The following is a 25,362-nucleotide window of genomic DNA, read 5'->3' on the forward strand; positions in this document are numbered from 1 at the left end:
AAGGATAGTAGCCAGGCCTGCCGTGGGAACTGTTCTGCGTGCAGGCAGATCAGAATGACATTGTGTTTCTCAGCAGCCGTGCTGCAAACTAAAAATGATGGAGCAAGGTCTCCAGGGTCCTGAGGAAGATTATTCCTAACTTAGAGTTGTGTCAGTGAAGTGCGAGGTAGAATTTTCAGACATGCAAAGCCTCCAAAAATGTATCACCCATTCCCTCTTTCTTGGAAGGCTACTAGGGATGTTGTTCTACCAAAATGAAGGCATAAATCAAGGAAGAGGAAGCATGGAGTCCAAGAAACAGGATCCAATATGAGACAGACAGAGGCGAATGGCTTCCCAGGTGATGGAGAGGGAGGGACCTAGAGTAATGGGTCTGCATCAGGCCTGGAAGTCACCAGTCTGGAGAAGAGAAGCCCAGTGGCCCGGGGAGAGGCTCCCCCAGGGTGCTAAACCTGATGGAAGCGCTTGATCACATCGAAAAGGAAGTTACAAACTGAGAGGGTTAGGACCAGAGAAAAAACATGACAACTATTCACTCCAGGAAAAATAAAGTCGTGCAGGAAAAAGAAAGCAACCAGGGCTTGTCTGTCAAGAGCATTTCCAGAGTCGTAATAAACCCTGAATGCCTACCTAGCCAAAATGATGATATAATTATTGGAAGGATGATGGCAGGACTGAAATGATACCTTGGCGGGGGGAGAGGGGAGCAGTGAGGTGGGTACAGGTTGTACATGTGAAAGAGAGCTAAACCTTCATCTTCCATAGTGGGAATTCATTGCATAATGGGAAATACCTAAAACTGCAGCACCAGGAAGTTAGCAAGAGGAGTGTGCTATTTAGAGACCTGAGATAGAATTCCAAAAGGATCCATTAAGAGACTTGAAAGTGGTTGCCTCTAGGGAGCAGGACCTTGGAGGGAGGTGGGGCTGACGAGTACTATTGTTTGTAAAAATCTTGTAGAACAATTTGAGTCTTTCAATCGTTGTTAGAAGTAAAAATGTTTAAATTTTCATTTAGATATAAATTAAAAACAAAAGAAGGAAGAGAGAAAAGGAAAGGAAAGAAAGAAGGTAGGAAGGAGGAGAAGGAGGAGGAGAGAGAGAAGGAAGGAGGGAGACAGGGAGGCAGATGGAAGGACAGACAGTCATGCTCTCCCGCTCTGGCCAGGCCACCTCTTCCCGTTCCAGGTCCCACCCACGCCAGCATGAGCTCTTCCTCAGAAGAGCGGCCAGGAGCAAGGATCTGGGAGACCGGGCGCAAATTTGGTGCTCAGCCTGGAGACGGGGAAGTCAGCATTGTTGATGGTCAGGTGCCAGCTTATAGTGCAGACTCTGGACGTATTGACAGATAAATGAGAAAACTGAATTTCTGTTCCTCTTAAGTCCTGCAGCTCATCAAGTCTCAGAAGTTTCTGAACAAGCTGGTGATTTTGGTGGAAACAGAGAAGGAGAAGACCCTGCGAAAGGAATATGTTTTTGCTGACTCCAAAGTAAGTGATGACAAACCCCTGAGACGGGCCAAGGGGGAGTGAGGGACGCATGTTTTCTGAGGCTTGCTGTGTGCCTGGAAGTTGGTACCAGCAGCTCACTCAGTTCTCACCCCTGGTTTCCACCTGGGAGAGCCATGCCCAGGAAGGTGAGGGGACGCATTCCAGGCCAGCTGGGATTTGAGCAGTCATGGCTTCGTCTCCTTCCTCTGCCACCACACCTGCGCCTGAGAGCTGCCTCCTTTATCATCCACGTGTTCCCCAGCCCTGAGCCCCACTGGGAGGCTTTTAGCTTCCCTAAGATGCACTCAGAAGCCCTCACGGGCACCCCAGATTTAAACCTGAGTCCCAACCAGCATGCCCTCCATTTCTACACTTTGCCCCACTCTGCAGATCTGAGATTTCCTACCAGGTCTGGTTGCTGGAGTAAGAAGTGATGTGGGCTGATGGAAAAACTCAGGATCTGGGCATTATGGTGGCTTCTGTAGAGACAGGTGTCTCTGGGACCTGATCCCTCACCTCATACACGCTGACCAAGGGCTGAAACCCACCATCGCTGCCCTGCGGTTTATCCTGCAGCACATGGCCGGGGTGAGGCAGGCTGCAAAGAGCACCCACACGTCGGGTGTTGGCTGACTGCATCAGCATTGAGGCCAAGGGACGAGGGATCCCAGTGCAGGCTCACAGGGACAGTCCCCACCAAGTGCTGGGACCTGGCTCTTTCTACCTGCCCTGTGTGGCAGGGGTGGGCTGATGGGAGGCCAGTGGGAGGTCCGAGGGCTCCCAGAACTGGCTGAGAGGGTGGGAAGGGCTGCGAGGAGCAACAGAAAAGGAACTAGGAGAAACAAGAAAGTGGAGGTCAGACAGGTTGGGTGGGCAGAGACAAAGAACCCCTGACTGGACATCATTCTGGGGACATGAGCATGGATCCAACACCCACTTCTGCCTGTCGCTGCAGGCTTGCAAGGATCGAGACACAAGCAGTAATCAGGCACTGAATTTTAAGCCATCCTTAACTAAAGGCAGTTTTCCGTGAAGGTGGCCATCATGACATCTTCGTGGTTTCTTCAAGGGGCTTAGATTTGCAATTAAATTAGCTTGAATCATATGAAATTGCCATCTTTGTAGGTCAGAGACAGTCAAACATTGGTAATTTCATACGGTACAACCTAAAATTTGGGGGCATGCCTGTTTGGTCAGCCCGCCCTATGTGACCATAAGCTATGAGAGGGCCGTGTCTGCCTTGTGCCCCTCTGTGTACCCAGGGCAACTATTAAGAAGACTATGACAGCCTTCATGTATTCTTTTCTTTTTAATTAGTTTCTTTAATTTAAATGTTCTCTCACTACACAAGTAATCTATTCTCATTGGTGGAAAAGTAACAAATACTAATAAGCAAAGAGTTTAAAACAGAAACACCCGTATACCACTAGTGAACTTGGACTCCGTCTTCAGGATTGTTTTTGTTTGTTTCTTTTAATACAAAAGCAAGGGTGCTAATCATACTGTTTTGTCAACTGGCTTTTCATCCCAAATAGTATATTTTGACCACCTATCCTTGCTGATGAAATTTTTAAAACCTATGGTATTCCAGTGGCATATGGATGATGCATAATACAGTTATTAATTCACCTCCTAAGCTTGGACACGAAGGTTTCTAATATTTTCTGTGTTAAAACACGTGCTGCAGTCCCTACCGTGTGGTTGGGTCTTTGTATGGTCCATGATTGTTCCCTTAGAGTCTGTCCTCATAGAGGAAGGGCCAGGTCAGAGGGAAGCCACCTCTTAAGACCCTGGATACGTATTTCCAGATGGCTCTCCTGGAAGTCCGCACTGATCTGTGCTCCACTCAGTTTTCTTGAAGCTGACCAGTCCTTTGAAAGTGTCCTGTGCAGGGAGGCAGAGGCCTTTCTGAGTCTTGTCTGCCCTTGATTCCTAGAAGAGAGAAGGCTTCTGCCAGCTTCTCCAGCAGATGAAGAACAAGCACTCGGAGCAGCCGGAGCCCGACATGATTACCATCTTCATCGGCACCTGGAACATGGGTGGGTCCACGAGCCTCCCCATCTCCCCGCCTTGCCACCTCCCCGCGGGTTCTGCTTTGCTGCCTTGGGCATCGTCACCTGTCTCCCCACCCTACCCCTAGTCCTGAGACGTGGGTACCCATCCTGAGACAAGGGGTAAGCAAGGCAAGCTCCAGGAGGTTCATACCCAAGTGCAGCTGACATGGGTTTCTTTTCTCGTCTAAACTAGAAGGTTTTAGGTAGAGTCTGACTATACAGAGGCTCTGGGCACCTGCTGACCTTGGGCAGCTCGCCGAGGGGTCTCAGGCCCAGAAGGAGGAACTCCCTCCCTGAGCAAGGGTGCCAGATTTATTGAGAGAGACAGAGATGATGTCCAGTTAAACTTGAATTTCACAGAATCAACAAATAATTTTTCAGTATAGGTATTTAGCTAGAAATAAATAAATATATACAAACGGAATATATATTATGCTAAATATATATACTGTATATTTATATACTAATATATATCATATGCTAAATATATAAATATAATGGGCTGATATAAATGTACTAAATAATTATTTAGTGTAACAATTCAGCTAGAATTAAGTGCAAATAGACACCAAATAGATATTATACTAAATATATGTAGTATATACTTAGATGCTAATATATAATTTTATACTGAATATGTTTTATACTAAATTATTTGGTCTAAGTATTTAGCTAGAAATTTGTAAAAATTGAGGAGACACAAGATTTCCAGTTAATTTGAATTTTAGATCAACAGATATTGCATGGGACATGCTTATTCTAAAAATTACCCTTTGTTTATCTGAAATTTGAATTTAACCAGGCATCGGTCTCTCCGACTTTTATCTGGATCAGAGTCAGGACCACCCGCCTCCCAACACAGCAGGTGTCACCCCTTGGTGGAGGCGACAGTATGATCCAGAAATGAAAACACAACTTGGGACTCCTGGCCTGTCACTGAGTGCAGGACGGGCTGGGCTTCTGGGAGGGAAGTCAGGGGACCTCCCGACCCTGATTCCCGCAGCCCAGCTCTCCCTAGGCCTTCATGCCCAGATGTTCCAGGAGCCACAGCAGCACTGAAATAGAACTGTGGCCCAGTTTCTGTGTCTTCTTCTCTCCTCCCCAGTGTTTCTTACTGGCCACCCGATTTCATCGGCTCTCACTCTTAGGGGTTCATGCACGTGGCCACTGGGTCCCTTTCTGTTTTTTCCTCTGTGAGCCTGGAACTCTTAAATTGGACGGGCATGGTTCAAGCAGTCCAGGTGCACAACCACAGGGGGTGTCCCTTACACAGAGACAGCATGGAAGATGCTGACTGGGGCCCTGTCACACCAGGGCGGTGTGGGAGGGTCTCCCCAAGAGGAGGCCACCAGCCCCCAGGGCTTGTGCTCTCACCGTGAGCTGTAGTGGGAGCAGAGCTTGGCCAAGGTCAAGTCGCTCTAGGTCTTGGCTTCTTGGCACTTGTGAGCCAAGAGGTTATTGCTTTGGGAAAGCTTATTGTTTTCAAGGGCATTTTGAGGAGAAATAAATCTTTCATCATCATTTCTTTGTTGAGCTGTTTCAGCTCTTTTTTTTTTTTTTAACTAATTTTTAATGGAGGTACTGGGGCTTGAACCCAGGACATGCACTCTACCACTGAGCTATACCCTCCCCCCTTTTCTTGTCCAACTATTTTATTTTTTATTTTTCAATTTTTAGGTGTATTTTTTTTGGTGAGAGGAGGAAGTAATTAAGTTTATTTATTTAATGGAAGTCCTGGGAATTGATCCCAGGACCTCGTGCATGCCAAGCACACACTCTACCACTGAGCTATACCCACCCCCTCAGCTCATTTTTTGAAATGGCAGTGGAGTAGGGCTCTCCACGCTCTTCTGTTTCTCTGGCTAACCCCTGCACATCTCTCAGTTTTTGGCTGAGCGCTCTCTTGTTGTGGAAGTCATTATTGTCTCCTAACCATGGTCAGAAGCCTCCCTCCTAACCCTGTCAGCCTACCGGGTTGTCTCACCACCAACGGAACATAGGTTTCTTGAGGCCTATGTCTGTTACTATGGTTGCCCCACAGACCAGGACCATGTTTGACATCTTGTCAACTAGCTCAAGTTGCCGTACGGAATCTTTGGGTGTTTCTAGTCTCAGAAACTTAGCGCTATCTTTACAAAAAACTTAACTGAGTTCTGACCCTCCTGACACCCTGGGAGATGATAGTGCCTAGTTCTCTAAGGTATTTTGTTGGGTGGCCTGAATGGTTTTCAGTGACTAGATGACCCTCCTCCCCACCCCCCATGCTTTACCCACCTGTGTTTTGAATTCTCCTGATGTACCTTTGACTCACTTGGTGTTGGGTTTTGCTGTTGAAGGTAACGCCCCCCCTCCCAAGAAGATCACGTCCTGGTTTCTCTCCAAGGGGCAGGGAAAGACACGGGATGACTCTGCTGACTACATTCCCCATGACATCTACGTGATCGGCACCCAGGAGGACCCCCTGGGAGAGAAGGAGTGGCTGGAGATACTCAGACACTCCCTGCAAGAAATCACCAGCATGACTTTCAAAACAGTGAGCAGTGGCTGCAGCCCTGGGTGGGACTCCGGAGCAGTGGGCTTGGCAGAGCCAGTCAGGAGCATCTCAGAGGCAAGGGCGGGGTCAGCCTGTTGGCCCTCAACTGCCAAAGATACCTGGATGTGCTCAGTGGCCCTCACCTTCCACAGCCAGAGAGTGGCACCTGTATTCAGAAATGAACAGGGTCCATGGGTGTTGCTGATCACCGGGGTCCTCCCTCTTCCCTGCCTGAGCTCTTAGATCACCTTCATCGACATCTTATCTGTGAGGCATCCTTAGGAGCCCCCCGAAGCGTAGGGATTACAGACAGGGCGCCCCATAGCTGGGGTGAGGGCTGGGTGTGACTCCTTGCTCTGGGGTCAAGCACTAAGTCCTGGCCAAGGGTCACAGCACTGTCCTCCTCACCAGATCGCCATCCACACCCTCTGGAACATTCGCATCGTGGTGCTGGCCAAGCCGGAGCACGAGAACCGGATCAGCCACATCTGCACTGACAACGTGAAGACGGGCATCGCCAACACGCTGGGTGAGCGGTGAGCGGGAAGCAGGGCGGGGCGGGGGCGGGTCAGGGTGCTTCAGAGAATTGAAAGAAGAGCGGAGACTGCGGGAGGGTGAGTGCCAGTGTGTGTGAGTCTGTCAGTCTGCGTTTAAGTGTGTGAGTCCATCAGTCTGTGAGTGTGCGAGTCTGTGGGTCTGTCTGTGTGAGTCTGACTGTGAGGGCGTGGGGGCAGGTGCAGCCACACGGGCAGTGGGTGGAGCTGAGGGCGAGGCCAGCGGTTTCTGATGGTTGGCGTCAGGGACAGGACAGAGCCCCAGAGGTAACAGGAAATAGAAGAATTGCTGCAGTTGAACGTAAAAAGCTCTCTCAGCCCTTCTGCCAAGAAACCGCAAACTGCCCGCGTCCACACCCACTCGCCTCCTTCCTTCCTGTCCCAGCAGCTGCCCTGCTCTAAGCCCACGCCCTCCGCTGCCCAGGAACCTCCTTCTAGTCCTTATCCATCTCTGCCCGGGCTGTCCTCCTCCGTCCCAACAGCTACCAGCCTGCAATACTCTTGGACCTCCCATCACAAGACAAACCCCACCCCATTCCCTCACGAGGCTGGGCCCGGGGCTCGTTGCCACCGCTGACAGGAGCCTGCTCCTTTGGACAGGCAGGCAGGACAGACAGGCAGCGGGATGGTTTCTGGGGGTGAGCATGCTGGCAGAGTGTATGGTGTGTGGGCAGAGCAGCTCCAGCTGCTACTTGAGATGGAAGGTCAAAGGGACTCTCTCAGAAAAGGTGTTGGTACTCAAGTCCAAGGAGTGAGGAAGGGTGTGCGTGGGAGGAGCATGCCACATAAAGAGAACAGCAAAGCAAAGGCCCTGCAGCCCCTGGGCTCGGCTTTAGTGGGTGATGGAGAGGCCAGATTGTGGCACGAGACCTTTACAGTCTGAGCTTTATGGCCATGGGAAGGCATCTTGGAGGTGGAGGAGTTCCCATGCACCAGCCCCTCCCTCACCTCCCCCTCTCTCCCCTGAGGCTGGCCTCTCTCCCCTGACCTCCCCCAAATGTCCCCCAGCCATGGTTAGCACAGAGTAGGAGCTCAGTGAATGCTAGCTGACTGACGGAAGAGCTAAGACCTTTTTGAGAGCGTACCCTATGCAAGGCCGTGTGCTAAATGCTTGACGGTGTTCATTTAACTCAGATGCACTGTGGGTGTAGGGACTGTCACTAGCTCCATTCACAGACAAGGCTCTGGAGGCTACAGTGAGGTTCCTCAACCTGTCCGAGGCCCAGGGACAAGGAAGTGGTGGGCGAGGATTTAAACCCAGGCCACACTGCAGGGCAGCAGGGAGAGAGCCTGCATGCAGGAGGCCCGTCCTAGCTCGGCCGCAGCTCCGCCCACAGTCCCGAGGGGTCAGAGCCTGCTGAGCTCCAGGGGCCCAGACAGAATGTGAGCCACGTGGGTGGTTTTACATTTTTAGTAGCACATTAAAGAAAGGAAAGGCAAACAGGGCTGTCAGTTTTAATAATGTACTTTCTCAAACCTTATACATTCATAATAGTACCATTTTAAGAGGTAGTCAGTATAAAAATGTATTAGCTGTTCCACAGTCTGTCTTCCTTACCGAGGCTTACAGTCCCCATGTGAATTTATGCTCACAGCCCTTCTCAGGCTGGACAAGCCCATGAAGTACGGCTCACAGCTGCCCTGATGGGCGGAGCAGCTTCCCAGACTTCTGCAAGTGTCAGAACCATCCAGAGCAGGGTGGCCAGACGTCTGCCCTCGAAGGCCAGGGAGTAAATGTTTCAGGCTTTGCAGGCCACGTCGTCTCTACTGTGACTGCTCAGCGCTGTCGAGAGGCGTAGCTGTGCTCCAATAAAGTGTTACCTGCATGCTCAGAAATTTGCATTTCATATCATGTTAATGTATCCAAAACATTCTTCTTTTGATTTTCTCCCAACTATTTTAAAATGTAAAAGCCATTTTTAGCTGGGGGTGGGCCAATGTTTGCCTACTGCTTGACCTAGAGGACTTGCTAGACATGGATTACGGGCCCCCAACCCCAGAAGATCTGATTCAGCAGGTCCAGGGCACAGCCTGAGAATGTGAACCTCCAACCAGTTCCCAGGTGGTACTGAGGCCGCCGGTCCAGGGAACGCACTTAGAGAGCCACTGGTCTCAGTGTGGGATTTGGTCTCTCCAGGAAGCTGGAATGAGCTGGTGGAAGATCAGCCTGCCCAGCCCAGGCCTTCTCCTTCTGAATCTTCTTCCCGAGGCTTCTGGCTGCTTCTGATGGTCCTGCCTGGGCACTGGGGAAACTGACAGTCCCCTTAGAGGGAGATGCCAGAATGAGTTCCACCAGCAGCCTCCTTCCACCACTCATCCCATTTTCTTTTGGTCCTAGAGGAGTCTCGCCCCCTACCAGGCCCATCACCCATCACTGCCCGCCCCCAGACAAAGCTGTTCTACTTTCTTCCTCCTCCACTTTCCCACACCTGCTTTTTCCCTCCTGATAAATGGCAATGCTTCACCTCGATTTCCTGCCGCTTGGCAAGTTTGCCTATTTGATGTTCTGACTTCACCCTTCTCCCCTCCCTTTAGGGAACAAGGGAGCTGTGGGGGTGTCATTCATGTTCAATGGAACCTCCTTAGGATTTGTCAACAGCCACTTGACTTCTGGAAGCGAAAAGAAACTCAGGTAATGGAGCCCATTCCTCGAGAGCAGATATTGAGGTTATCTTCCCAGACAGACCTCAAACCCTAAACACCAAAAGGACGGCTCAGCCCTCGGCCAGGACCCTGTCGGCCTCTAAAGGCTTTTCCCACGGTCTCGTCAAAGGCAACTGCAGCACAAGAGTGAGGGTGAATCTTATCTAAAGGATGGAACAGACATTTCCTTGTGTCATTAACCCAACAGACACCTAAATACCACTCCATTTCTAAAAGGAAGACCTCATCTGGGGCACCCTTACAGTTTAAAACCATTTTGCCTACTGGTGGCCCAGTCGTGAAGACAGCCATCTGGAGGATTCACGATTCTGATTCCCTGCTGAGTGGCCGCTCCCTGGGCCGCCTGCGTTCCCAGTTCAGCCTGGGATCTCGTTAAGGTGGTTTGCTGTAGCAGGGGCTGGAGGTTTCAGTCTCAGTTCCCCCTACATCCCCTCCGACTTCCTGCCATGTGGAGTAGGGAACTAATGACCCTGTGCTAAGAAGTCTGCTTTTTTTGTTTAATTAGGCGAAACCAAAACTACATGAACATTCTCCGGTTTCTGGCTCTGGGAGACAGGAAACTGAGTTCCTTTAACATCACGCACCGCTTCACCCACCTCTTCTGGCTCGGGGATCTCAACTACCGTGTGGAGCTGCCCACCTGGGTGAGGAGCTGTCTGCCTGGAGCTGGGCTGCACAGGACAGAGGCTCCCTGGAGTTAGCCCAGGGCAGAGGGTCACGGAGGCACACAGACCGAGACACTCTCTCTGCAGCTCAATGCTGTTCCCATTACGGATCTGCCACCTTTCTTTACGATTGGCCTCTGCTCACACCTACTTCCCATGTAACTGTCCTGGCCTCCCCTCTTTGCCACTCCTCTGCCTCTCTGGTCCTCCAGCTGGCTGGCAGCAGGCCCTCAGCTTGCCAGTCCTAGATCCCCAGGAAAGGCTGAAGTCTGAGAAGACCAGCTCAGTTTTCTCCCCAAATTGCAGATCACGGGCCAGCCTAAGGAAGACATGCCTGAAGTTGGATGCCCATCCAGTGAGCAGCAGTCAGAGGGGCCACGTGGCCAGAACAGCCTTGCTCACTCAGGGAGGGTGAAGGATTCCTTGGGAGGGGGTGGGCAGACTCCCCAAGAAGTCAACTAAATATATTCACCAGAGTGGAGGTAACATAAGTTTTGGGAGAAATGGCTATTGGATTCCAAAGCCAACCCATCCCACTGATGTCAAACTGACTCTCAGAGTCCAAAGCCAGATCACAGAGGCCCGATGCCCAGAGATCCCAGGGCTGAGGTTCCAGATCCCTACACAGCCTTACAACAGGCTGTCTCACAGAGAGAGAGAGCAAGAGATGTACCTACCTATCTAGTGAAGTCTTAATAAAGACGATGCTAGAAGTCAGTGTGCAAAAATAGTGTCCGTCCGCGAATTTAGAACAGCCACGAACATATGTTACTGAGTTACATTTCACCACCCTTGCAGAGTGTTCCTTATGAAATGGTTGAGCGTTAATAAGCACCAACCCAGCATCCTGGGAACCAGGGTCTTGTGCAGCTTCGGGCTCTGCTTTCCGGTGCAGCTGGCGGGAAGGCAGCGATGTGTTGGTGAGGGGGGTGTCTCACCAGTGGCCTGGCCGTGTCCTTGCTCCAGGAGGCAGAAACCATTATCCAGAAGATCAAGCAGCAGCAGTATGCAGACCTCCTGTCCCACGACCAGCTGCTCATGGAGCGGAAGGAGCAGAAGGTTTTCCTGCACTTTGGTAAGCACCGCCATTCTCTCCAGCCATCGTTCTGTCTCCCCTTTGCCCAAATATCCTTACCAGAGGGAGGATGCTGCCTGGAAAAGAGGGAAACTTAGCCAGAAGTAAAAGGTGGAAAAACAAAACTGAAACCAAGGTTTTGTTTGGTTTCAGAGGAGGAAGAAATCACGTTTGCGCCCACCTACCGTTTTGAAAGACTGACGCGGGACAAATACGCCTACACTAAGCAAAAAGCCACAGGGGTGAGTCCTCTTCCCTGCCCTCCGTCTCCACCCCCTTGCACATCTTGCCCCTCTTGTGTCTGTTCCCATGAAGGTGAACAGGAAGTGCAGAGCATCCTTGTCCACCAGGGAACAACAACAAAAAAGAAAATTAGAAATCACATGTTGACTGTGCCACAGAGCAAAACCCTCCCCTAAGGAGAAGTTAGATGGAGGCTGGTGTGGAGGTTCCAGCTGAGAAACAACTAGGACCTGAAGCAGAGGGGAAAACTGAAAACGAAAGAAAAGGAGAAAAGCAGGATGCGTGGATCAATCTGATTGACATTGATAGAAACAGGGAACTCAGGCAGAGCTGGCTCGGAGGGGAGAGACGGAGCTTGTTTCCAGGCTTATTGTACAACATCAGTGGAAGATCTCAGCGAAAACATCCAGAAGGCAGCTGAAAATACTAGAGTGATGCTCAAGTGCGATGCCAGGGCTGGGTCATAGATTCAGGAATTGTCTGCACAGAGAAGACAGTCAAATCATGGGGGTAGATGAGGTTGCCAAGAAGTGAGTGGAAGATGAAGAGATAAGGGCTGTGGACAGATGTGGGGTCATCTACGTCCAGAGAGGACAGGAAGAAGCAGAGACAACAAAGGAGATGGAAAAAGAGTGCACGTAGGTGGCAGGAGGACCAACCAGGCAGTTTGGCATCACCAAAGCCGGGGCTGAGAGATTTCAGGGATCAGTGGTCATGGAAGATTTTCAGAAATACATAGGTTCTGATGCGATATACCTGGGGTGGGGCCCTGCTTTCTGTGTCTTTGTGAAGCTCCACTCGTAATTCTCAGGGACAGCCAATGCTGAGAACTGGCAGCATCTTTGAAATCTAAACATGCACCTGCCCTATTCAGCAATTCTACTTTGGTGTCTACCCAAGAGAAGTTAGAGCATTAAGACAGATACGAGAATGTTTATAGCAACTTTGTACACAATGTCCAAAAACTGGGAACAACCTTACTTTCACCAACTAGAATAGATAAATGTGGGTTTGGGTTTTATTTTTTAATATTTTTGGTTTTGGTGGGGATTTTTTTGTTTTGGTGGGGGGAGGTAATTAAGTTCATTTATTTATCTATTTTTTCTTTTTTTAAATATATATTTTTATTGAAGTATTATTTATCTATTTTTTTGATGGAGGTACCGGGGATTGAACCCAGGACCTCATGCATGCTAAGCACGTGCTCTACCACTGAGCTGTACCCACCCCCCGAAAAAAGTGGTTTTCACAGACAGTGGGATACACCTGCAACAACAGAACAAAGAACTTCTACAGGCGACAGGAAGGGTGAAAGAAGCCAGACATATATACGTGTATACAAAGACTATATATGGAATGAGTCCATTTATAAGTTCAAGAGGACGTGACAGAACACTTTGGGATGATGGAAATTTTCTCTGTCTTGATCTGGGTAGTTCAATGGGTGTGTACAAATGGTGACAAAATCCTCAGGCTGTACAGTTTAGATTAGTACACGCTACTGTGTGGAAGTTGCACCTCAAGTTAAAAAAGAGTAACTGGGCAGTCCAGAATTAGAGGCAGTGAAAATAGAACATTCTTGAAAGAAAATTGGTGAAAAAAAAAGAAGAAAAGAAAAAAGTCATTTAAGGAGATGCCACGGATAGGCTTTTTTAGGATGAGCACTTCTATGTTTGCAGGCAGAGGAGAAAGAGCTAGAGCTCAAGAGGATAAGGATATTCATTGCGGAGCGTTATTGTCGTTGCCAGTTTGCCTTGTCTGTCACACCCAGTGGACACCTTGCTCACAGTATAGCCCAGAGAGAGCTTGTCATAGTACATATTGCTTGAACAATTAGATGGGTAGACGGATGTGTGGGTCAGGTGATGGATATGTGCATAGGTAGGTGGGTGGATGGATGGATGGATGGAGAGACAGATAGGTAAGTATATAGGTGGATGGATGTGTGAATGGGTGTGCGTGGCTGGAGTGTGTTTCTGTTTTTGTTTTAGTGGAGGAGCTTGGGATTGAACCCAGGACCTCATGCATGCTAAGCATGCTCTCTACCACTGAGCTAGACCCTCCCCCTTGGACTGTGTTATTAAAGTAAGTGACTAGGGAAGATAAGGAGAGACTGGGTTGAAGATCCAGGTAGAGGACTTCATCTGAGTCAGAAGAACAGAGAATGTAAAAATACAAGAGACTCTGAAATAGCAAGGGGGGTGGGTAGGGAGCACGGCCAGGGGAATCGGTCTGGTTCCAAAGCAGGGGTCCAGGTGTCTGCAGGTGCGGGGCACGGCTGTGGAGGCAGATGGAGAGGGTTTAAAGCCACCTCTGGGGAAATCCTATAAAACACCAGCAGCAGGGGAAGGCAAGGATTACAGAGGCCCTGAGTTAATCTCTTCGTTTACGATATGTTAAACAAAAAAAAAAGTGGCAGGCATTTTACAAAGCTTATGATTTTGATCCACAGATGAAGTACAACTTGCCCTCCTGGTGTGACCGAGTCCTCTGGAAGTCTTACCCTCTGGTGCACGTGGTGTGTCAGTCCTATGGTGAGTGACAAGTTGGGAAGTTTGACTGCCCTAAACTAAAGGGCTCCTGTCTGTCCATCTGTAAAATGGGAGACTGCCCTGCAACCCCAGTCAAGTGACCTTAAAGAAATGATGCCTTCTGTCCCTTCTTGGGCTGCAGCAGAGTACATATCTTCTGGTTTGGGAAACATTTGAATTATGAGCCACTTTAAAAAATAAATCTAGATTTTTTTTTTGAAAAGAGCTTATTATGTTTGAACCATATGAAAGCAGTATTTTCATTGGTCAAAATAGTTCAATAATGGAAATTCATATGGTTCAACCTAATACAGATCATAAGTATACATATATATGTATTTGGGGAGATTTAAAGATAAATTAGGTCAAATTGATGAAAAAGGAATACTATGCAATGTTAAAATAATTATGGAAAAGTTATCCAGGCCTGTTTCACCTCCACAGAGTGGGGGTCTTGCTGCCCCCCCCCAGGCCACCTTCATAGCTCCCACCCTCTCTGGGGACCGACAGACCCCCACATTCAACTCAGGTCCCGTTAAGTTGAACTGATTTCCATTCCTTTCTTTTGCGAGCCTCCTGCTGCCCAGAAGGGACCAGAGCAGCTACCCTGGGACAGTTTAAGGCATGCGCCCTGCAGTCCCCTCGTTCCTGAGCTCTGTTTCCCAGAAGTAACTTCACCAGATGAACTCCACTCACCTTTAGATACACAGAAAGGCAACCCACCCCCACAGCCACAGCCAAGCAATTGTTCCACCTTCACAACCTTCAAAGGCCCACGTGGCACCCTCTGCCCGCAGCCTCCTCACCTGTGTGTTCCCTCCTCGTGCCCCCTCCACACCTGAGCTCTCCGGGCCTGTGACCCTTCCTGCCACCTTCAGTCACACCCAGTCCTCTCTCAGCTGCGCCTCCTGACCACACCCTGCAGCTCCGTGAGTCCTGCCAATTCCTGATTCAACCATCTGCCCTCTTCAGCCGGCCTCTGCAGAGATTCAGGAGGGAGGGTGGCTTGTAGCATGACCACTTTTTGAACCTGAACTCGGCATTCAAAACAGTGGAGCCATAATGGAGGTCTTTAGAAAGAAGGAGGGAGATTGGTCTGGAAGTGGCATTGAGGAGCAAGGAGGACGCAACTTCCCCCTCTCCAGGCCACACATGAGGGGTGGGGAGGAAAACCAGGCCTCGCTTGAGAGGCTGCAGTGTCTTTCAGGAAGGTCCAGGTTTGGAATGTGAAGGGAAATTTGAAGATGTAGGGAGTTTTGTTAATGATATTTCATGGAATACCAGAGGGCATGGCAGGAGGGTTTAATGAGTTGCAGGTGGGCAAGAAATTGGTAAGAAAAGGGGATGAATGTCCAGAGCTCAGGAAATGGCAGTAAACTGGGAGCTTGAGTCTTATGGAGGTTGGCATCAATAGGATGTAAAGGTGCCTACTGCTGAGTAACAACTACCTTAAGATTCTCTCATCATCCAGCAGGCTAGTTCAGGCTTCTGCTTCCTGGTCCCGGATTCCCAGCTCAAGTCACGGATGTTTAAATCTCTGCTTGGGTCACATCTGCTAATATCCTGTAGGCCAAAGGAAGTCACGTGGGCAGGCCCAGACTCCCAGTGGGAGTGGGGGACGCACAGGGTATAGCTACAGGGAGGCCACCTAAGTAGCAGCTCCCCCCCTGTTTTCGGGCACAGTTAGTGTAGTGCTAATGTTACCACATTCAGTACACATGTAAAATATTTTTAAGAATTTTTTTAAAAACCTGCTTGTCCACCCTTTAACTTCTCCTCTTCAATCACCACCACAAACTCGTAGCCCCACACTTGGCCTGACTCCCCGCTTCCGTCGGCTCCTGCTTAACACAGCACCAGACCCTCGCTGACTTCTTCCTGCTCATGTCCAAACATGTTTCAGGCTGGTGCCCCTCCTGATTCAGGGAAGGGGTGCCCACTTCCTGGCCTGGCTAAGCTTTTCACCTGCACCATTTATTTGCTCCATGTCTTCCTTCTCCCCAGTATCAGCATCCCCACTCCCCAGTACCAGCATCCCCACTATCCCCAGTACCAGCATCTCCACTGTCCCCAGTACCAGCATCCCCAACATCCCTAGTACCAGCATCCCCACTGTCCCTAGTACCAGCATCCCCACTGTCCCCAGTACCAGCATCCCCACTGTCCCTAGTACCAGCATCTCCACTGTCCCCAGTACCAGCATCCCCAACGTCCCCAGTACCAGCATCCCCACTGTCCCCAGTACCAGCATCTCCACTGTCCCCAGTACCAGCATCCCCACTGTCCCCAGTACCAGCATCCCCACTGTCCCTAGTACCAGCATCTCCACTGTCCCCAGTACCAGCATCCCCAACGTCCCCAGTACCAGCATCCCCACTGTCCCCAGTACCAGCATCTCCACTGTCCCCAGTATCAGCATCCCCATTGTCTTCCTTCTCATTCTCTTTCTCCATCCACCGCACTGTTGTTTCAGTTTGTCTTTCTGATGGTCGTTAGCAAGTGAGTAATTTTCTTCCCTGTTTATTTGCCATCTATATTTCTTTTGCAAATTTTCTGCCCGTATCCTTTGGTTGGTTGAGGGGTGGGATGTTTTTCCTTTGCCAATTTGTAAAAGCTTTATTGAAAAGGATATATATCGGTTGATTGCCTCCTTGGTATCCTGTGCTGCCTCCTTTGCCCATTCATGCTGGCTGTGCCCTGGAGTTTCATCCTTATCTCTTCTCATCTTTCATGTCTTCCCTGTGGAGCCTGGGTGTCCTTGTGGCTTCTGCTTCCACCTAACCTCGTGACTCCAAATCTAAAGCTATATCTCCAGCCCTGAGTACCCAGCCGGACATCTCCATGTGACTGTATCAGAAGCACTTAGAACTCAGAATTTCTAGAACTCTGCTCTTTCTCTTACCCCCTCCAGACATGCTCTGCTGCCTTCCTTTCTCATCCAAGCACCAAGTTCCTTAAAAGAGTTGTCTACACTCAGTGTCTACATTTTATCACTTTCAACTCTCTCCCATCCCAGAATGCCTTGTGGGATGGGGGAAGGTGCCACCTCTCGCTGATGGGCTCAGTGACCTCAACCCGCATCCCACTCTGGAGCGTGAGCTCCTCATCAATACAACAAAGTGCATAGAACAGAAAAATCTTCACAGTTCACACTCCACAATCTGTGTGTTTAAAAACTTGCAAGTCTTTAGGAAAAACGATTACAGGCACATTTAGCCATGGAGGAGACAGTGTCATACACTTTCACTGAGACTTTTGAGTGTGGTCGTGGAAGGTCAATGGAACCACAGGTACAAAACAATGAAACTTCTGGAATCTTCCAAAAATATAAGTCAATTTCTGCCAAGGGTTTGCCATCCTTGTCTTGACCAGAAGGATTTCTCCTTCCCTCCCCTGCAGGCAGCACCAGCGACATCATGACAAGCGACCACAGCCCTGTTTTCGCCACATTTGAGGCAGGAGTCACTTCCCAATTTGTCTCCAAGAACGGTAAGTGGTGGGTGGTGTCCGACCCACTGTTCTCCGCCTTGGGAGGCCGGGGCGCTTGTCTTCTGGTTGCAGCAATCGACTGTGTGCGTTAGATGAAGGCTCATCCTTCCAGGCAAGTCCACCGTCCATCCATCTGTTGGGTCTCATCATGTCCAAGACACATCATGATTTCAGTCTTGAGCATGTTCTTGTTCCCTTTGGCAAATATGTCAGCTTTTTAAGCCTCAGTTTTAATACAGTCTTTAAAATTGGGGAAATGAGTATCTACCAAAGATGATCCTGGATGGGACATGGATGATTTATTAGTAATGCATTGATTTTAATATGCTTTAAATGTGATTATTTCTGTAAAAGGCAAGCAACACTGGTTTTCCAGTTAGTCTTGTGGTATACTTTCTTATCTAAATATGTTTTATGTTTAAGTTTACAAAGTAAGTCTATTTAAAGAAAATGTTAAGTCAATATTAGTGCAGGTGTGTGGTAGGCAGTAAAAATTGTGAAAATAGGATACAGATGACTGAGTTTGGAGAAATGCTAGAGTAAATAATACTCTGTAGATTTTGCGGATAATTTTTCAAATAATCCAACTTAACCTTGGTCGCCAGCCCACCCTTGTCCCAGCAGAAGCCTGGTTCTTTGTAGCATGTCCAGCCTTGGGCCTGGATGACCGGGGAACCATGATGTCACCTTCTCTGCCCTCCCCACCATTTCCACAGTCAGCAGACAGTGCAGGCTCATTTAGGAGGGCTGAGCGGAGCGCCTAGTACAGGCTGGAAAAGCTTGTATTTCTCTGTGGCCTTTGGGCTATGAGGGATGTAGGATGCTCTTGATCATGCTGTTAGGTCTAACACACTGCTGGGGTCACATTGTGGCCCCAGCAATGTGACCTCTACTTTCTGAGCAGTCTCCTTCCTAGCTCTGGTTGCTGTGCCTTTCCAGAGCCTTCTACCTCTTCCCCTGGTCCCACCCATCTCTCCTTTCTTTGAGTGCCTGCAGTGTTGAGGGGTGGCCCATGCCATCACATCCTCAGTATCCGCTCTGTCCCCTCCCCTGGGACTCAGCACACCGCAGATCATCACAAGTACCGATTCACCTGGATTGAGCATTGGTTGAATGTCTATCTAAGCAGAGCCTTGGTGCTGTGGGGCTTAAAAAAAGGAAGGAAAGTAAATGAAATAAGCCAGATAGAGAAACAAGTACTATACGGCATCACTTATATGTGGAAACTTAAAATTTTTAAAAAAAAAATTTTAAGTAGATTTCATAGAAACAGAGAGTGCAATGGTGGTTGCCAGGAGCTGGGAAATGAGGAGATGTGAGTAAAAGGGCACGGACTTTCAGTGACAAGACGAACAAGTTCTAGGCCTCTAATATTCAGCATAGTGACCACAGGTAATGACACAGTGTTGTATGCTTGAAATTGGCTGAGAGTAGATCCTAAGCGTTCTCATCACACACACACACAAAAAAAAATCAGTTACTTATGTGAGGTGATGGATGTGTTAATTATCTTGACCTTGGTAATCATTTCACAGTGTGTATCAAGTCATCGCATTGTACACTTCAAATATACACAATTACATTTATCAGGTTTTCTGCAATAAAGGGAAAAAGAAAAACAAAAGGAAAGCAGGAAGGATGAGGGGACAGAGGAAGGGAGAGCGTCCTTGCTCGCAGGTGGCTCAGAATTTACATAGAAGGACAGAACACTGTTCAGAGCCAGCCTAAGGACGCTTGCAAAAGCATCATCTAAGTGAGTACCAGACTGCGAGTTAACTAGGTACAGACAAGCATAAGGAGCAGAAGTTACTTTGTCTGAGGGAAGACCAGGCATCCCTCACAACCTGAACTTAGAAAAGAGATAGGTTTGGGAATCAAGCCCCTGAGCTTTGATTTTTGCCAGAATCCATGGGAGGGGGAGGCAGTGAGGTTGAGGGCGTCGCCCGAGGCCACACAGCTCTGGTGGCAAAGCTGAGAGTGGAACTCTTGCGCTCTGCTCCGCACCAGCTTTGATTCGTCAGAGGGGCTGTTACCATCATGAGGATGCTGCGTGGGGGTGGTGGGATTTCGGGGGAACTGCTCCTTCCGCTTGGACTCTCATCTTCCCTGGGCGCTAGGAAGGAGCACGGTTTTGGGGGCCTGGTTTGACACACTCATCTCCAGGCACCTTGTAGAACCAAATTTCTGTTCTCACTCCTTCCAGGCCCCGGGACTGTGGACAGCCAAGGGCAGATCGAATTTCTCAGGTGCTACGCTACCCTGAAGACCAAGTCCCAGACCAAATTCTACCTGGAGTTCCACTCAAGCTGCTTGGAGAGTACGTGCAGGCCGAACTGCCTTTTGTGGGGGCGAGGGGCATAGTACCCTGTCCTTCCCGCTCTGGCCTCATCTGACTTACCGATGGGCCTCAAGGGGGTCAGAAAAGTGGGGCTGCAGGTGGAGGGTTCCAGAGGACACCCAGTTACTGCAGGGGGCCCCCTACTGACGTGCAAGGCTGCTGCTCCAGTCCCAGGGACAGGTAGTAGCGGATGCACAGACCTCCTTGGCAACTGGATCCTCTCCTTGTCCCTCAGGGCGGAGTTTAGTCCACTTGAGGGCCCCCAAGCCAGGGCTCTGACTCAACCCGAGAGCCCTGGGCGAAGGTCCGGAGCTCGGGGGGGGCCAGCGCCAAGGCTGGTGCAGCTGCTGACAATCCCCTCTTCTTGCTCGGGGTCCGTGTCACAGGCATCTTTCTCAGGTGGTCCGAGCATCTGAAAGCAAGGTAGAGCTGGACAGCCTCCTGTCAGCAGCAGCAGTTAGCACAAACTGTGTTTAGAAAACACCCTTTCTGGGTGACACTTCTAGGCATATTGTCTAAAGCTGTTCCACGGTGAGCAGATCTGTGCGGTTTCCAGCTCTCCTCACCGAGATGGTCTGGACGGGGGGTTCAGGGGGTGGCACATAACCTCACAGAAGGAAGCATTTTGTGACGGGATGACAGATGCTTCCAGGGCTTCTGGGAACAAGACACGTGCCACCAGCTGCAGTGCTGCGCACACACATCCCCTTCCCTTCCTCCTCAGACTCAGCCTGGGCTGGCTCCTGGTGACAGCTCTGCCTTCTCTAGGAAGTCTCCAAGTCCCAGTTCACCAAGCAGGGGCAAAGCACTTCCAAAAATGATGAGGACTTTGTGCGGGTGTTTTTAATAAACTATCGACATTTGCATACATTTCTATGGAAACAGCATATTAGGAAGCTAAAATTAGCATTTCAAAAGGCTGCTATCTTGAGTGGCGTGGGATGAGCTGTCATGTTTCCTAATCTCTTTGCCTGTGATGTGATGATTTCTTTGTTGCCTGGTTTGTTGCAAAGAGGAGCCGAGAAGGAGGGAAATCTCTCCGATTCTCCTAAAAATAATTAGACTGTGTTGGCAAATGACCATCCCCTGCACTAAAACAGAATCCCCAACAAGCCTGACTCCTAAATGATGCTGCAGCCCCTGCAGATGGTGTCTTCTTTGGTCCTGGAGGAACAACCCTAGGAGTCTTCTCTGTCTGGTTCTGGTTTCCGTTTTCTGAAAACCAGCCTTCCTGTCCTCCAACAGGTTTTGTCAAGAGTCAGGAAGGAGAAAATGAAGAAGGAGCTGAAGGGGAGTTGGTGGTGAAGTTTGGCGAGACCCTTCCAAAGGTAATTCAAGAACAGGGAGAAGTTTGCAGTCATCAGCCAGCAGTGCTGACCAGGGGACCCGGCCAGACGGAGTGCAAACCCCATGGACCAAATGTAGAAGAGGCTGCCCTAGACTTCTCTTTCAAGGCAGTTGATGTCACCTTTCTCAGCTGTGGTTAAACATGGGCCTGTGTCTAGTGGCCCCAACATTCCTAAATGGATTTCGGTTCCCCTAATGGGTCATGGAAAGGCTACAGGGCACCTCATCTGACCATGGGGCTTTACAAAGATGAGAACAGAGGGAGATCCCAGAGAGGCCTGTTCACGGCCACACGGCTGCGCCTGTTCCCTGCAGTGTTCCTTCTTCTCAGCCCTGGCTCAGAGGATCCACTGGAGGAGCAGAGAGGAGTTTGTTTGCTCCGGACACACAAAGTACTCGACGTGTCCATGGCCCCCCGCAAGCAGAGGGTAGAGCTGCAAACATGCAGGCAACCCTTAGGGGGAACACATTTGTCTTTACTGCAAAACAACTGGTTTCCACCTGGCACCCAGCACTGCTTTTGTGATGTTAAATTGATGGTGGATGTATCCGTTGTCCACACCAGGAACATGTGGTATAGGACCCCATGTTTTTGTTACTAACAAAGGAGGGGGATATAGAGGGAGTGTCCAGGCTGGGCAGATCTATCACACAGGGCGGAGGTCTCAGGCTCCCCTGGAAGGTTCCCTCAGAGATGATGCCTGAGGTGAGTCTTGAAGGACAGCGTGAGGCTGGTGTGGGCTATGGGCTGGTGTCCTGGGCCACCCGTGACGGCATCAGTGGTTGATTGGAACCAACTCTTGGGCCACACACAAGAAGGCAGATGCCCGAATCCCAGAGTCTCCTAATCCAAGTACACTTCTGATTGGGGTCCTCCATGAGACCAGACATAGCTGTCAGAAGTCCCTGTCCTTGGGCTGTTTTCAGGTACCCAAGTCCTGGTGGCTCTGGGCTCCAAGGCAACATCCTACCTCAGCCACCCACCCCACCCTCCTGCCTCCTCTCCTGCCCAGAGAAGCACCCAGAGAGCCAGTTTCTTACTTCCTTGAAGTTGGGAAAGATGCCAGCATCCCAGTCCCCACAGCCTGTGCACCCCTGTCCCCACGTCCTAACGCTGCCCAATCCGGCTCCTCTTGCCTCTGTCCCCTCCTCTCCACCCCACTCCCACCTCCCAGATGGCCCCATCCCTCCTGTCTTCTCGCTGAGGCATCATGAAGCCTGGCAGATCTTTCTGGAATACCCGTCTGACCCTGGCATCCTTCCCTCTATCCAGTTAGTCCCTCATGTCAGCCCCTCAGTTTGGCTCCCAGGCCCCTCCTCGCTCTCCAGACTCACCTGCTCCCACAGCACCTGGGGGCCCTCACTCCCTCCTGCCCCTTGACCCTCCACACCACCTCTGTCACCTGACAGCCTCTTCTCTTCACCCTCTAAAACCCCGTCAAGGCACCTGCCAGAGGCTCCCTCCCTGCCACCTCCATCCTCACACGTTCTCTGTCCACATATTCGCCTCCCGCTCCCACCACTGCCTGGAAAGAGGGGGTCTCCCTCCTGCACCTGCAGTACCTGGGCTCCAGCTCACCTCAAGCCAGTGGTCACTACGAGTCAGTGAACCCAGTGTTCGGTGCAGCAATGGAACCTCAAAACGGTCCAGAGCTCCCACTTCAATTTCTAGCCATTTGTTCTGGAACTTTCTGAATGGAGATAGAGTCCATCCTGTCAGTCAGCATGGCACCCAGAGGCCTATCGGTATCTGGATGGGAAGGAAGGGCGCAGCCTCTGATCTTTTTATTAGGCCCACCTGTGTTGGGGTCAGCATGAGGAACAGCCTTAAGTTGTAAAAAGTCACAGTGGTAGCCAGCACGTGGGAGCGAGTGCACCACAAAGCCCCTCCCTGCGCTTGCCAAGGTGCCCTGCCCCGGAGACACGGGTTCACCCTGCACCCAGAGCCTGTGCCCAAGCCAGACCAGCAGGGGGTCAGAGACAGGCTGGAATTCGGGGTCTGTGCCCATCCCTCAATGCCCTCTAGCAACCCCCGGGACTCTCCAGGCCCTTCCCCGGGGGCTCCACGGCAGGTGGGCACAGGCCTCCTCCAGCCCTGATGGAGGGTGGGCCCTGTAGTACCCTCTTCAATGCAGCCTCCATCCTGGGAGCACGCCGAGCAGAGGACTCCACCCTGCTGGGGGTGCCTGGGGTGGGGAGTGGGGTGAGTTCAGACCTGGTTCCTGGTCCCACTAGCGTTTGTGTATCAGACTGGCCCCACCGCCTTGATCCTGAGGTGTGCAGAGGAGGGGGAGGGAGGGCAGGGAGGCAGTGGGGGTGAGGCATGTTTGGGGTCAGATCCTCTCCCTGGGGTCCGGGGTGCAGTGTGATGGGGTTGGGGGGGCAGGAAAGGAGGTTAACCCCACCCTGCTGGGTAGGGTGGGTGTGTGGGTTCCTTTCCTGCTCTCTTGGGTAAGAAAAGCAGAGATTCGAATTTATTTAAAAAGAACATCTATGGTCCTTTTTTCCCAAGCATTCCCCTCATCTGGGCTGGCAGCCCTCCCCCACCTGTCCCCCACCTGTCCCCCACCTGTCAACTGTAACCCTGCACCTTTCTCTCTGCAGCTGAAGCCCATTATCTCCGACCCCGAGTACCTGCTGGACCAGCACATCTTGATTAGCATTAAGTCCTCCGACAGCGACGAATCCTACGGTAGGGGTCCTGGGGCAGGTGGTGCAGGTATCACACCTGCCGAAAGCGGCAGCCTCTGATGTGAGGGAGGCAGTGACATCTCCTTCCTCAAACGCTCACCTACCGCTCCGCTCCCCATTGCAGTGCTGCCAGGGGGATGGTTACTGGAGAGTCATCCCTCCCACCCCCTCTGGCTCCTGCAGTGAGGGCCAGCGACCACACACCTCCCCTATCTGTTGAGCCTTTTCCATGTCAGGTTTGTGCTGCATGCTTGCAAGTATTATTTCATTTATCCTGACATGACCTTATGAAGCAGATACAATTCTCTCAACTAGATGAGTAAACTGAGGCTCAGAACGGTGAAGTGACTCGCCCAAGTCACACAAGTAGTAACTGGCTGAGCCCAAATTTGAACCCAGGTCCGCCTGGCATTGCTCAATGCCCAGGCCAGGCAGGCTTGTGGAGGAGGCCTGTAGCCCCACCAATCGTCCTACGAGAGAGACACCATCTTCTGCAACATCTTCTTTAGCCTATCCTTGGCTCCAGCCCAACGTCAGGTTTGCCCTTGCACTTGGTGCTTTCCGCGTGGCTAGAGCGTGGAGTGAGGAGGGCAGGAGGCCAGAGAGAGGCTGGAGGTGGAGCCAGAGCAGCAGCTCCATTCCAGCCAGGCCTTTGGTAAATACCCTATCCTGGGGCCAGGAGGGAGCCATGGACGAGTCAAGACAGTAGCATGATAGGCTTTGCATCTTAGAAACACGTGTTTGCAACAATCAAGATGAGAGAGCCAGAAAGAAAGTGGTGACGGTAAAAAAAAAAATTTTAAAAGGAGAGACGGGTTGAAATTGAGAGGGACTGAGAAGGGCAATTGTTTGACCAGGGAATTGGTGGAAGAAGGGAGTTGAGGATGGCCCTGCGCTTGTGGTTTGAGTCACTGGGCTAACATTTCCGTTTCCTGAACTGGGTCAGCTGTGGTGAGGAGCAGGCAAAGGAGCCTAAAAAGGCTCAGCCAGAGAAGTGGGAGGAAAGCCAAAGGCTGGGGTGGGGACACCGTCAGAGGAGGCTCAAGAAGAGGGCGCAGTTATGATAGCAAATGTGGCCCAGAGATCCAACCGGATAAAGACCAGTGTTCTGTAGATGGAGGGGCTTGGGGACCACCTGTGGACTTCGGAGATGAGGAGGTGAGGGCATGAGGCAGCCCAGGTTGTGCACCTGGGTCCCGGGAGGTTGTCTGTTTCCAGTGGAAGGAATTGAAAGGTGGTTAATGCTGACTGGTGAAGCCGAGAAACAGGAGGCTACAGACATGGAGGATGCCCGTGTGTGTCTGTCACCCACTGTGCAGGCTCTGCTCAGAGCCCTGGGATGTAGGTACCATCACCACCCTTGTTGCAGAGGTGAGGAAATGAAGTGACTTGTCCAGGGTCACACAGCCATGGAGTGACTTTGACAAGCTGCTGTGTGACCTTGGACTTGAACCCAGGCAGCCCAGTTACCATATTAGGCCCTTCACCCTCACCAGAGCAGTCCTGGAAGAGGGTCCCTGAGCCAGGGCTGGGGCAGGCAGAGCTGGAGGAGCGAGATGAGGTGAGGAGAAAGAATCCTTGCGGGTGCCGGAGTGTTGGAAGGTTTGGTGGCAGGAAATGGGAACACAGGTCTGATGGTTCCCTTTTCTTCTCAAATGCTGTATTCCTCCTGTTTCTTCCACGTGGTAT

The 25,362-nt window shown here is 50.7% G+C and overlaps 1 protein-coding gene across 1 annotated transcript in view; it reads left to right on the forward strand.

Moving 5' to 3' along the window:
* INPP5D (inositol polyphosphate-5-phosphatase D) overlaps window positions 1–25,362 on the forward strand; it is a 114,159-nt gene that overhangs the window by 76,239 nt on the left and 12,558 nt on the right. The window contains exons 10-22 of the mRNA XM_014564707.2: window positions 1,383–1,489; window positions 3,426–3,528; window positions 5,880–6,076; window positions 6,488–6,605; window positions 9,166–9,262; window positions 9,800–9,938; window positions 10,926–11,034; window positions 11,188–11,276; window positions 13,730–13,811; window positions 17,208–17,297; window positions 19,501–19,614; window positions 20,881–20,963; window positions 23,587–23,674. Coding sequence (XP_014420193.2) covers window positions 1,383–1,489; window positions 3,426–3,528; window positions 5,880–6,076; window positions 6,488–6,605; window positions 9,166–9,262; window positions 9,800–9,938; window positions 10,926–11,034; window positions 11,188–11,276; window positions 13,730–13,811; window positions 17,208–17,297; window positions 19,501–19,614; window positions 20,881–20,963; window positions 23,587–23,674 — 1,416 coding nt within the window. The remainder of the gene's footprint in view (window positions 1–1,382; window positions 1,490–3,425; window positions 3,529–5,879; window positions 6,077–6,487; window positions 6,606–9,165; window positions 9,263–9,799; window positions 9,939–10,925; window positions 11,035–11,187; window positions 11,277–13,729; window positions 13,812–17,207; window positions 17,298–19,500; window positions 19,615–20,880; window positions 20,964–23,586; window positions 23,675–25,362) is intronic.

Source organism: Camelus ferus, chromosome 5, assembly GCF_009834535.1.
Source record: "Camelus ferus isolate YT-003-E chromosome 5, BCGSAC_Cfer_1.0, whole genome shotgun sequence".
NCBI lineage: Eukaryota > Metazoa > Chordata > Mammalia > Artiodactyla > Camelidae > Camelus > Camelus ferus.